The 14,376-nt window shown below is 43.6% G+C and overlaps 1 protein-coding gene across 1 annotated transcript in view; it reads left to right on the top strand.

Annotated features, from left to right (window-relative positions):
• The window catches only part of tctn1 (tectonic family member 1), a 52,186-nt gene extending 38,113 nt beyond the window's left edge, over window positions 1-14,073 (top strand). Inside the window, exons 11-14 of the mRNA XM_084338266.1 lie at window positions 3,907-4,047; window positions 4,654-4,807; window positions 10,232-10,363; window positions 11,880-14,073. Of these exons, the coding sequence (XP_084194392.1) occupies window positions 3,907-4,047; window positions 4,654-4,807; window positions 10,232-10,363; window positions 11,880-12,026 (574 nt within the window). The 3' untranslated portion in view covers window positions 12,027-14,073. The remainder of the gene's footprint in view (window positions 1-3,906; window positions 4,048-4,653; window positions 4,808-10,231; window positions 10,364-11,879) is intronic.
• Window positions 14,074-14,376: the final 303 nt, after the last annotated feature.

Here is a 14,376-nt window from a genome sequence, read left to right as displayed (position 1 = left end):
TTCCAGTGCTGTGTGGCTCTAACAGAGAATGCAGATTGTCCAAATGCACTCTTCCTGAACGGAACCACGCAGTCTCCTTTGGCTGAGGACCTTGTGTGTCTTCTATTGTCCTTTCTGGCTACATACAGACTCAGAGGTGGGGGAGCCAGTCCGTGAAACATTTTTAAAAACAAGGCAAGCGTTGCTGTACAATTGAATACTCTCTAGAGAAAGTAGTCTATACTTCTGGGTAATATGGCAGACAGTGGTGATACCTGTGAGGCTTCTTGTCCAACATGTTTACTGCTTGTTTATAGAGGGACTCCGGTTTATTAAAAGTGGTTAACCCTGCCTGGGACCAGCTTGTGATGCAGTACGACAGATAACCCTGCCTGGGACCAGCTTGTGATGCAGTACGACAGATAACCCTGCCTGGGACCAGCTTGTGATGCAGTACGACAGATAACCCTGCCTGGGACCAGCTTGTGATGCAGTACGACAGTTAACCCTGCCTGGGACCAGCTTGTGATGCAGTACGACAGATGGGAGAAGATCATTGCATGCATATATAACAACAACGCTGCTTCAGTTGTCAGGTAGGGACGGATGAATCTAAAGTTACAAAGACCAAACTTCACAGTATGGATTACCTTCTTAGTGTGCTTTTTAAATGATAAGTTAGAGTCTAAAATGATACCAAGGTACTTAAAATCAGAAACTACCTTAAGTTTTTCGCCATTGCACAGTACATCCGGAACTGGGTGTCTGGAAGTTCAAGTTCAAGTTTCTTTATTAGTTGTCATACAGAAGTGCAGAATACTTTTATATAAAATGCTTCTTTCTGTTTTGCTCCAGAGATTGTGCTAGATAAAAATAGATACGCATAAAATAAGTATAATAAGTATAAAATAGAAGTCAAGTATGTTGACAAGTGTTCAATATATACATATATACAATATACAATGCAGAGTAGAAAAGTAACTGAGTTACAATACAATATACTATACAGTACAATGCAGAATTGTGTTGTCTTCTAATTCGATAGATGCCTTCAAATCGAGGCTCAAAACCCACTTCTACCTACTAGCCTTTTTTTAGTTTTTTTTTACATTTATTTAACCTTTATTTACCCTGGCAAGCAAGTAAGAACAAATTATTATTTTATTTATTGCCAAAGTATGCATAATGTTGTGTTAATTATACGACAAGAGATATGTAATGTTAATTACCTGAAATTATTACGTTTTTTTGGGGGGGGGGGGGGGGGGGGGGACCCTGCATATATCGGTATCGGTTGATATCGGTATCGGAAATTAAGAGTTGGAATATCAATATCGGTATATCGGTAAAAACGCCAATATCGAGCATCCCTAGTTTTTTTTTAGTTTTTTTTATTGGTCTTTTTCCCCCTCCATTTTCCTCCGATTTTCTCCCATCCCAATGTTAGTCGTATGCCAATTCCCAGTCCCTTCCTGGTTGCTGCGCACTTACCCCCCACAGTCAGATCATCTGGGAGAGTGGAGGCTACCACGTGCTTCCTCCGACACACGTCCAGCCAATCAACCGCTTCTTTTCACCTGGCAGCGAGGATTCTCATCGAGAGGGCGTAGCGTGAGGAAGGATCACACTATCCCCCTCAAGTCCTATCCGCGCTTAGCAGGCGCCCCGACCGAACTGTAGGAGTCGCTGTTTACAACGACCCGGACCCACCCCGCCAGCTTCTCCCACCCTCTAATACAGCCAATTGTATTAGTGCAGACGGCCAGCCAAGCTGGTGACAACCCCGGAGCTGTGAGCTGGATTCGAACAGGCGAATCCAGCTCACAGCTCCGGGGTTGGTGACGAACGCAATCTCCGCTCGGCCACCTAACCGCCTCGAGCATCCCTAGTTTTAACCCTTTCACTACCACACTTAACTGTCTGTAGTGTGGTAGTGAAAGGTTTAACCTTCTAGTGTGGTAGTGAAAGGTTAACCGTCTGTAGTGTGGTAGTTAAAGGTTAACCTTCTGTAGTGTGGTAGTGAAAGGGTTAACCTTCTGTAATGTGGTAGTGAAAGGTTAACCTTCTGTAGTGGTAGTGAAAGGTTAACCTTCTGTAGTGTGGTAGTGAAAGGTTAACCTTCTGTAGTGTGGTAGTGAAAGGGTTAACCTTCTCTAGTGTGGTAGTGAAAGGTTAACCTTCTGTAGTGTGGTAGTGAAAGGTTAACCTTCTGTAGTGTGGTAGTGAAAGGTTAACCATCTGTAGTGTGGTAGGGAAAGGTTAACCTTCTGTAGTGTGGTAGTGAAAGGTTAACCTTCTGTAGTGTGGTAGTGAAAGGTTAACCTTCTGTAGTGTGGTAGTGAAAGGTTAACCTTCTGTAGTGTGGTAGCGAAAGGTTAACCTTCTGTAGTGTGGTAGTAAAGGGTTAACCTTCTGTAGTGTGGTAGTGAAAGGGTTAACCTTCTGTCGTGTGGTAGTGAAAGGTTAACCTTTTGTAGTGTGGTAGTTAGGGATGCCCCGATCACGTTTTTTGCCACCGATACCGATCACCGATCGTCTTGAGCCATATTGGCCGATACCGATCCGATACCGATCGTTTTTGATTTAAAAAATTTAAAATTATAATGTTTTATATAAAATATATATATTATATAATTAGACTTGTACTTGTATTATCTGTGAGACATCGCCACCACGCAACAAGTCAAAATGCTCGCTATCTGCAAACAGCTCCACTGTCTGTGTGTACTCGAGTAGCCTCCAGCTACGGCCAGGATTCTCCGGCGCTGCAGCTGGACCCTATTTTTAAAAATCACATTCAACAAGCCCTCAGCTCGAATACGCATCGAATCAATGTTATAAGACATTGATATCAGGAGCTATCTGTAGCTACTGCTAGCCGGCTAGATAACGTTAAGACAACGCCTCAGTGAACTATTTAGTTTAGAGCTAACGTGAGCTAACGTGAGCTACCGAGTCAACTGAGGTAACTTATCATGCACTCGACTATTGCTGGAGCATTTGTTGATATCAGCAGCTATCAGTAGCTAGCCAGCTAGATAACATTAGACAATGCCTCATGTAGTCACTGGGTCATTTAGTTTAAACAGTAACGTTGGCTCGGCAGGTAGCCAACGTTAGCTCACGTCGCATGTACCAGACTATAGCAGACTGCGAGGCTCTTGTTTACACAAGTGCGGGAGGGGGAGGGGTTGGAGGAGGGGCTGTACGCCTGTGATACAGCTCTGTGTATCTGAGAGAGAAGTCAGCAGTGAGATCTCCGCTAAGAATTGGATCATGTTTTTCGATCGGTTTTGACGATCGGCGAAAATAAAGCATTATCACCGATCACCGATCGCATATTTATACTGATTATCGGCCGATAACGATCGGTGGCCGATCGATCGGGGCATCCCTAGTGGTAGTGAAAGGGTTAACCTTCTGTAGTGTGTATCCAGTATCCACTATATTTTTTTATTTTCTAAAAAATAAACCAGTTCAACACAGGTGACCACTTTTGCTTAATTTCTCTGATGGCTCAAATGTCTGCTCTAGTCCAGTGGTTTCCAATCCTCTCCTCGAGACGCCCCAGCCGGTCCATGTATTTGTTAAATTCCACCACCAGCACACCTGATTCAACTAATAAAGGGCTAGTTAAGTTGAATCAGGTGTGCTGGTGGTGGAATTGAACAAATACATGGAACGGCTGGGGTGCTTCGAGGAGAGGATTGGGAAGCTCTAGTCGGTTTTGTGTGTTTTGAGCACAAAGTTCATCATAGATCTGGCCTCTTTATTTTGCTCTTTTTATTTAACTTTAAAATGTACAAAAAATAGGTTCCGGGGGGGCATGCCGAGGTTCACCCACCACATTCTCATAAACTCCTGTGGGCAACACTGAACCCTCACCCACCTGGACTCGGGTCCCATCCTTAACCCTTCTCTCTCCACCGGGGGGATGGTTCAGAGCGCCGACCCAGAGGGCGCCCTGACTGTCCTGCAGGGGGCAGCGCAGCAGGACTGTCTCCACGGACCTCAGCGCCGCGCCCCGGTCCTGTTCGGCCTGGACACCAGCGGGGGCTGCACCCTCAGGTGAGAGAGGTCAGAGGTCAAGCTGCCCCGCTGGCCTCCCCACACACCTGGAATGTGTTGGTTATTATCAGGGCTGCGACTTTATCACATTCATTTAGATTAATTAACTACAGAAAGAATGAAAAGTTAAAACAAAATGGATGCTTTTAATGGCATGATGATTTCTCTTTGTTGTGTCAGAATGTTACCGTTCACAGGAGACCAGACTCTAAGTGCTATAAGTATAAATATAATACATCTTAATGTTCACAGGAGACCAGACTCTAAGTGCTATAAGTATAAATATAATACATCTTAGTCTGGTAACTATAAAGTCTCCAATTAATTCGATTAACCACCACTACTCATTATCATTGTTGTTGTTACTATAATTAACCCTTTCACTGCCACACGACAGAAGGTTAACCCTTTACCGTCACACAACCGACAGCGATGCTCCGCGGACGCGGAGCTAATGATGCTAATGATGGAGCATCGCCGTCGGTTGTGTGACAGTAAAGGGCTAACCTTCTGTATTGTCACAGTGGAGGGGCTAACCTTCTGTGGTGTGGCAGTGAAAGGGTTAAAGTACTGACTGACCTTTGACCCGGCGCCTGGTCCCTGCAGGCTGGAGGAGGCCGCTAACTGCTCCCTGGTGTCGGAGGCTCTGCTGGGGCTCCTGCGGGGGCAGAACCAGCCCCGCCTAGTGGCCTCCTTCGGATCGGCCCCAACACAGAACCCGCTGGACTGGGTCCACGTCACCAGCAACTCCAAACCAGGGGTGGGTGTGGCCTGAGTCCTCAGGGGTGTGGTCTGATGTATTGGGGGGGTGTGGCCTGAGGCATTGGGGGCGTGTGATGCATTGGGGGGCGTGGCCTGATGCCTTGGAGGGGGTGGCCTGATGTCTTGGGGGGCGTGGCCTGATGCATTGGGGGGTGTGGCCTGATGCCTTGGAGGGGGTGGCCTGATGCATTGGGGTGTGTGGCCTGATGCATTGGATACATGGATAATGAACATTATGTTGTTGGAGATCAGGGCCCCGTTCCTCGTAAGCTGGTTCAACTAAGCCGATCAAAAGTCCCATTAAGCCAGCTGCTTAAATTAACCCGATGATTGAAGTCAGGCTATCTCGGTTTCTCAAAGGCTGATTCGCGCTCAAACAATCTCGTTAATTGGAACCAGACTTCAGTAATCAGGATAATTGCGCCTGTCCATCCTACTTCAAAAGGGGGAAGCGTCGATCCCCGAAACCATGATTTTCTAACGGTTTCTAACGTTCTAACTAACGTTCTAGTTAAATGCGTAAGTGTTTGGAAAATGTATAGGCACATTTTTAAGTGCCTCATTACCCCAATCAATCAGATTATATTTATTTAACTGTGCCTGCTGGCAGTAGGCTTAATGGAATGAATCATCAAATGAGATCTTGCTAGCGAAAATAATTAGTTCAACTCTTTCAGAATAAGTAGATAAAAACAAGCCCAAAGAGTATCTAATTGATACGAATGAATAGATACTTATGAGGATATATGTACTGTATGTGCTTAGGTATCATGTAAGATAAGATAAGATATTCCTTTATTGATCCCCTTGGGGAAATTCAGGCATCATAGCAGCATGGGGGAAGGGGGGGGGGGTGGTACATGTAGTAAAAACAACACAGGCAGTGTAAACAATTAGGTCAATTTGGTCAGTATAATTTACTATCTAACTAGCTGAAAAAAAAGGTAGTGCATAAGGTAGTGTTATAATTTACTATCTACTGAGTATACATTATTCACAGTATCACAGTATCCACTGAAATATACGTTATTCACAGTATCACAGTATCCACATAAGGTGCAGTATGCCTAAGGTAGTGTAGGTTGTCCTCCTTGGGTTCCTATAAGTCCCAGGTCAATGTCTGGTAGCAGTCCCTGCCCCCTGTTGTGGGGCCTGGAGGCTGCTAGTCGCTGCCCACTGTTGTGGAGCCTGATGGCCGCTGGTATGAAGGACTGTCCGAGGCGGTTAGTCGAGTGTCGGGGGGTATGAGTCTGTGGCTGAACGAGCTTCTCATCTTGACTAGCTCGTCGTAGAGGGGGTGGTAGGGGTTCTCCATGATGGCAGCCAGCTTCCTTATCATCCCCCTCTCTGCCATCACCTCTAGTCTAGGTAGCTCCACTCCCACCACGGAGCTAGCCTTCCTCACCAGCTTGTTGAGCTTGTTGGTGTCCCTTGAGTTGATGTAGCCTCCCCAGCATGCCACAGCATAGAAGAGGACGCTGGCCACTACAGACTGGTAAAATGACTGCAGCAGTCTGTTGCACACATTGAAGGACCTGAGTCTCCTCAGGAAGAACAGCCTGCTCTGTCCCTTCCTGTAGAGGGCCTCTGTGTTATCCGACCAGTCCAGTTTATTGTTCAGGTGTACCCCAAGGAACTTATATGACTCCACCATATTGCTGTCGCTCCACCCCACGAAGCTCTCCACCAGGGCTCTGTACTCCTCCTCATCATCGTCGGTGATGTAGCTTACGATGGAGGAGTTGTCTGAGAACTTCTGCAGGTGGCACCCGCTTGAGTTGCGGCAGAAGTCTGAGGTGTAGAGGGTGAAGAGGAAGGGTGACAGCACAGTTCCTTGGGGGGCGCAGCCACGGGAAGTAGGGGTGCTGAGGGCGTGTCAGCCCCCCCTCTTACAGCCCCCCCTCTTAGAGATACAGCCCCCCCTCTTACAGCACCCCCTCTTAGAGGTACAGCCCCCCCTCTTACAGCCCCCCCTCTTAGAGGTACAGCCCCCCCTCTTACAGGTACAGCCCCCCCTCTTAGATGTACAGCACCCCCTCTTAGAGGTACAGCCCCCCCTCTTACAGCCCCCCCTCTTAGAGGTACAGCCCCCCTCTTACAGACCCCCCTCTTAGAGGTACAGCCCCCCCTCTTACAGGTACAGCCCCCCCTCTTACAGCACCCCCTCTTACAGCCCCACTCTTAGAGGTACAGCAGCCCCTCTTACAGCCCCCCCTCTTAGAGGTACAGCAGAGATGGAGATTATCCGCTTCTGTCAAAGGAAGAGGTTTCCAGATGAGTTCAACAGCTTACGAAGAGGAGACACTGTGAGAAGGACAAGCCACATCTACAAGCGCAATCCATTTATTGAAGACAGTGTTCTGAGAGTTGGAGGACGACTTAGTAGATCATGTATGCCTGAAGAGTCTAAGCATCCTGCCATATTGGCAAAAGATCTTCATATTTCGGATCTCATTCTTCGGCACATACATCAAGAAGTGGGACATGGTGGTCGTAACCACATGTTATCTAACCTGCGCCAAAGATATTGGATCCCTGGTGCTAGCGCAGCTATAAGGAAAGTCCTGTCCAAGTGTGTTGCTTGTCGGCGACTGCATGCAGTGGCATCATCATTGGATACAGACTCCTTTATCAATGCTCTTCGACGCTTCATAGCAAGACGTGGACAAGTCCTGGAATTACGCTCAGACAACGGAACCAACTTTGTTGGAGCTGAGCGTCAGTTGAAGGAGGCAATGGAACATTGAAATCTTGCTCAAATTAACAACACTCTCCTTCAGAAAGGCATCAAGTGGGTTTTCAATCCCCCTACTGGATCACATCATGGAGGAGTATGGGAGAGACTGATAAGGTCTGTGAGGAAGGTCCTGAACTCTTGCCTGAAGGTGCAAAACCTCGATGAAGAAGGTCTTCACACAGTCCTTTGCAAAACAGAAGCTATCATCAACAGCCGTCCCATCACTAAAGCATCTACTGACCCAAACGATTTTGAAGCCCTTACTCCTAACCACCTTCTGCTGCTTAAAACCATGCCATCTTTGCCACCAGGACAGTTTCAGAAGGAGGATATGCTCGTCGCAGATGGAAACAAGTGCAGTATATTTCTAACTTATTCTGGAAAAGATGGGTCAAGGAATACCTACCTCTACTGTAGGAACGTCAGAAGTGGTCAAGTGTCGAGCGCAACTTCATTGTTGGCGATATTGTGCTCATAATTGATGACTCGGCACCTCGAACTCATGGCTTACAGGAAGGATTGTGAAAGCTATCCCAGATAGAAGAGGACTTGTCCGTCAAGTACAGATAAAGATGAAGACCAGCTATCTGGACAGGCCTATCACCAAGGTTTGCCTTCTACAGGAAGCGGAAGAGCCATGAGGACATCAGATGTTCATATTCATTGAACCCCATAGACTGACACATAGATACACACCCATAGACTGACACATAGACATACACCCATAGACTGATACATAGACATACACCCATAGACTGATACATAGATATACACCCATAGACTGATACATAGACATACACCCATAGACTGATGCATAGATATACACCCATAGACTGATACATGAAGATGTGCACCCATAGACTGATACATGGAGATATACACTCATAAACTGACTTTGCCACTTTGGATTACAGTTTTTTGTTTTTTCTGACTTGACTGACCTAGCGATCATAAAGATCCCTCCTTAAGGCTATGTGCTAGTAACCTCTGGCCCTAGGATACGATTAAGAAAGAAGAAAAGGACATTTGCGAGAAAATGATAGAAAAGAATCGGGAAAAAAAAGACTTGTCAATAATTGTGCCTTATATTTAATGTTTTTCTTGTATGCTCCTACATAATTTACAATTGTGTAGTTATTACATGTGAATAATTAGGGGCCGGTAACGAAAGAAGCTATTGTTTGAGTAATTAGGGGCCGGTAACGAAAAAGAACTATTGTTTGAATAATTTAATGTTTTTTCTTGTAGGCACCTACATATTTTACAATTGTGTAATTATTATATTTGAATAATTAGGGGCCGGTATGTAGGCGCCGTAATGGAGGTCTCTTTATTATGATTCAGTATTCTAGTTTTGTTGTATTATTAGTCGTACTGTCACTTTAGGTGGTGGGCGTGCTCACGGGGGTGTGGCGCTAATGGGAGTGTTTTATGGAATTTCATTCACCTTTTCACGTTGACAGTTCACAGAGGTTGACAGTTCTCGGAGAGAGGGGGTGAGAGTTAGGAGAGCATATTTTCTTTTGACCGCAATAACGCAATACCGCAAAGTGCAAATCGTATTTTGTTTGTCTCATGATGAAGCGAAAGAATAAATGCCTTAAAAGTATTTCCTGGACGTGGAACGGAGTTATTTCATGTCGCGCGTCAATTGTTTGAACTCCTCCGCTCAGCCCCTCGGCACTACCTGTCTATGACAGTCTACTGCCGCAACAGCTAATGTTCAACTCACCTCATGAGATGGATGGGCACTATGCTTGGAGCACAACAAGTCCAGTCTGGGTTTAATTTAGGAGACAGCGACAGACGTGATCTGTACTTATTTTTTATATAAGTCAGTGCAGAGAATGATTTTTTCGCATAGGTAGGTAGATCCAAATGGTGGATAGCTGTGCATATTCCCCCTCAACTGATATCCAGAACTCAGACAGCGGCTTGGACTGAAACACTGTTTTTAAGGTCGCTTGATTTCCTCTGGGAAATACTTTTTTAACCGTTCAAGAAGGGCTCGGAGGTGAGTTATAGACATCTTGCTCACACTCAGTTCATTTTCCTCCATAAATTCATCAAGCTCTGGAAACATATAAATTCCGGCCCGTTTCTACTCCAGCGCTCAAGTTTCCTTGTGAACGCTTGTATTTTATCATTGAACGACAGGATGGTTGTGTTTTCACCTTGTAGTGACGGATTAAGTCCATTAATTTAAGCAAATATGCAAGACAAATATGCTAGCCTTGTTATCCAGTCGGCATCGGAGGTGGGCAGCGAGCTGGGACGCATTCTGTCAGAAACAAGCGCGCCTCATCCCGCAGCTCAAACAGGTGTCGCACGGGGCGTAGCTATGGCGTGCATTATGTAGGACAAAGTAAATCCATAGGCTGAATATGATTTATTGTTGTTGTTAACATGTTGTTCCCCCAGGAAGCACAGGCCCCCCCACCTGTCTCTAACATGTTGTTAACATGTTGTTTCTGTCTCTAACATGTTGCTAACATGTTGTTTCTGTCTCTAACATGTTGTTTCATGTTGTTTCTGTCTTTAACATGTTGTTTCTGTCTCTAACATGTTGTTAACATGTTTCTGTCTCTAACATGTTGTGTCTGTCTCTAACATGTTGTTAACATGTTTCTGTCTCTAACATGTTGTGTCTGTCTCTAACATGTTGTTAACATGTTGTTTCTCCAGGAAGCACATGGCTGCAGCCTCCCCCTGTCTCTCCACCTGGAGATTCAATGGACCAAGTACGGCTCCTTGATCAACCCTCAAGCCCAGATCCTGAGCATCAGAGAAGTCATCACCAGCAACACCAGCAGCTTGGTATCTAAACTCTTCACACGTCCTGTAAACACAGAGACACTACATTCACCTGTAAACACACAGACACTACATTCACCTGTAAACACAGAGACACTACATTCACCTGTAAACACAGAGACACTACATTCACCTGTAAACACAGAGACACTACATTCACCTGTAAACACACAGACACTACATTCACCTGTAAACACACAAACACTACATTCACCTGTAAACACAGAGACACTACATTCACCTGTAAACACACAGACACTACATTCACCTGTAAACACAGAGACACTACATTCACCTGTAAACACACGGAGACACTACATTCACCTGTAAACACAGAGACACTACATTCACCTGTAAACACAGAGACACTACATTCACCTGTAAACACAGAGACACTACATTCACCTGTAAACACAGAGACACTACATTCACCTGTAAACACACAGAGACACTACATTCACCTGTAAACACAGAGACACTACATTCACCTGTAAACACACAGACACTACATTCACCTGTAAACACAGAGACACTACATTCACCTGTAAACACAGAGACACTACATTCACCTGTAAACACACAGACACTACATTCACCTGTAAACACAGAGACACTACATTCACCTGTAAACACAGAGACACTACATTCACCTGTAAACACACAGACACTACATTCACCTGTAAACACAGAGACACTACATTCACCTGTAAACACACAGAGACACTACATTCACCTGTAAACACACAGACACTACATTCACCTGTAAACACACAGACACTACATTCACCTGTAAACACAGAGACACTACATTCACCTGTAAACACAGAGACACTACATTCACCTGTAAACACAGAGACACTACATTCACCTGTAAACACAGAGACACTACATTCACCTGTAAACACACAGAGACACTACATTCACCTGTAAACACAGAGACACTACATTCACCTGTAAACACAGAGACACTACATTCACCTGTAAACACAGACACTACATTCACCTGTAAACACAGAGACACTACATTCACCTGTAAACACACAAACACTACATTCACCTGTAAACACAGAGACACTACAGTGAAAGGGTTAACCTTCTGTGTATTGTCGCAGTGAAAGGGTTAACCGTTTTGGCAGTGTATTGTACTGTATTGTACCCATTCTGCAATCTGTTAAATAAAATGTGCATTCAATCAATCACCTGCACAGTGATTGTTTGTCTTGTTTACATCAGGGTCCCCCATTTTCAATTCATAATGAATTGTAAGTAAGGGTGCAATTAGCACCGTGCAATCCATTCTGTGTGGATCTAGCCCTATTAACCCCACAGTGTAAAGTTCAAAGACACCGCTTAAATGCGAGTCTCAATAGACCCATCTATCTCAAACCCGCCCTATTTTCTTGATCCTCCAAGAAAAAGGATCAAGAAGAGAGGGCGGGGCTTGTGATAGAGGGCGGGGCTTGTGATAGGTGCGTTGCTCCTCCCTGTGACAGGTGACAGTTGAGTTGTTCTCCCGCAGGACGTCCTGTCAGGAGGCAGCGCAGTGATCTCCGTCAGCAGCTCCGTGGCCTTCGTCTCCGTGTCGGCCGCCGCCCAGCCCGGCCTCAGGGCCCCGCCCACCATCGACGCCCAGCTGCCCTACGACTTCTTCTTCCCTTTCGTCTGAAGCAGGAAGTGCTTTCGTCGGAGGGAGGAAGTGCTTTAGTCTGAAGCAGGAAGTGCTTTCGTCGGAGGGAGGAAGTGCTTTCGTCTGAAGCAGGAAGTGCTTTCGTCTGAGGGAGGAAGTGCTTTCGTCTGAAGCAGGAAGTGTTTTGTCTGAAGCAGGAAGTGTTTAGTCTGAAGCAGGAAGTGCTTTCGTCTGAAGCAGGAAGTGCTTTCGTCTGAAGCAGGAAGTGTTTTGTCTGAAGCAGGAAGTGTTTAGTCTGAAGCAGGAAGTGCTTTCGTCTGAAGCAGGAAGTGTTTAGTCTGAAGCAGGAAGTGTTTAGTCTGAAGCAGGAAGTGCGGTGGAAGTTCAACGCAACACTTTCCATTACAGACTTGACAACAACATTTCGACATTTCTCCTTTATTAGGCACAGTTTGTGGTTTTTCCATTAAAGTTATTGTATATAGTGTTAATGTTGTAGAGAGAATATTTGAAAGAAAAAATAGATTTATTTTTTTAATAAAAACATTTATTTCTTTTTTTTCAAAATCTGGTTATTTTCCATTTGTGTATCATCATACAATACAATATTTTTCAAGCAAGAATATAATTAGATTTGATGTGAATGTGAAAATGGCCACATTCTAATAGAAAACACTGATACATTCTGGTGATGAAATGTTTCGGTAGCACTTTATAATAACACCCTGTTATAATACATTTATAAGGTATCTGTAGATAATGAACTAATCATGAACAAACCATTTATATACATTCATAAATGATTATTAAATCATTTATAACTATTTGTATAACATTTACAAAGTATAACGCATTAGTGGATAATGAACTAATCATGAACAAACCATTTATATACATTCATAAATGATTATTAAATCATTTATAACTATATTTGTATAACATTTACAAAGTATTTATAACGCATTAGTGGATAATGAACTAATCATGAACAAACCATTTATATACATTCATAAATGATTATTAAATCATTTATAACTATATTTGTATAACATTTACAGATTAGTTCTACATTATTTATAACTCATTATCAACATTGTTTGTACTTGATTTGTTCATCATTAAATAATGTTGTTTAATGTGTAGTAACACATTTGTAGATGCTTTGAAAAATGGATATGAAAAAACGACTATACTGTATCTCCATTTATTTTTCATGTTCAACAAATGATTTGTTAAGACATTCATAAAACATCTATAAATCATTTGCAGATGCTATTGTGTGCTCTAATCTAAAGTGAAGCCTATTCATCATTAACAAATGTATAATACAGTTAATTATTTGTTTACTTTTTCATCACATGTTATAAATGTTGTAGACAGCTTTCGGATACACCCTTCTTTGTGACATCAAACAGTGACAGAATTAGGACTAAAGATAAATGCAATTTTATTAACATATAAAATACATGTGCATGACATATAGTGTAACGTGGGGGGGCACTAGGACCCAGGAGTACCCAGGCCAGGTATTGAAGAGTATCTAGAGAGGAAGTCTCACGAGAGTGAGACTTGACGTCACGTGTGTTGCCGTCTGTTTGAATGGAAGCACGATACATGCAGAACCAAGTTATCCGTGCTGCTCCTGCCCCACGCTTTTAATAAGGTATGAGCAGGTTAAACACCTTTTTTGTTGGTAAATCTATTCCATAATTTCCGACCTACAAACAACTCTTATATGTTGTGTAGACGTACTTGATGTGGTGGGCGCTAACGTTACATTTGTTCCTAATGTGTGCTCAGTGCTCAGTATATTGCGGTATGTGATGATGACACGACACACAAGAGTAATAATTATTTGTATTTTCAGGCTGTATCGGCGCCTATACAGTCTGAAAATACAAATAATTATTTGTGTCGTGTCATCATCACATATCGCAATATACTGAGCACACATTAGGAACAAATGTAACGTTAGCGCCGCCTATGGTGTGTGTGTCAGATTAAGGTTAAAACGGGTCATAAAATATATAGACATATTAATAAGATATGTAGTAGTATAAGAATAGTAGCATAGTATTAGGTTACATAATAGTACAAAGGTAAAAGGCTTAGTATTTAAATAAACTTTTGTAAAATGTGTTTAGTCTTTGTTGTCTTTTTCTGTTTCTCACTGCTTTTTGCTTTGTTTAATTGTTTGTGTGTGCTCCATTTTAATTTGTTCTTGATACGTGTATGTTGACAATTTGAAATAAATATATATAAAAATAAATAAAAGGCCTATATATATATATGTAACGGAGGTACCGCAGTCTATCCACAGTCACGAGGGACAGTAAGTGAAGTGGCTGTGGACCTTAAGCGGTACTGCAAGTAAACTCACTCCCCAGAG

The sequence above is a fragment of the Notolepis coatsorum genome, assembly GCF_963971535.1.
Source record: "Notolepis coatsorum genome assembly, contig: SUPER_6_unloc_1, whole genome shotgun sequence".
Lineage (NCBI taxonomy): Eukaryota > Metazoa > Chordata > Actinopteri > Aulopiformes > Paralepididae > Notolepis > Notolepis coatsorum.
The sequence above is the reverse complement of the archived record's forward strand: the minus strand, read 5'-3'. Positions and strand labels throughout refer to the sequence as shown.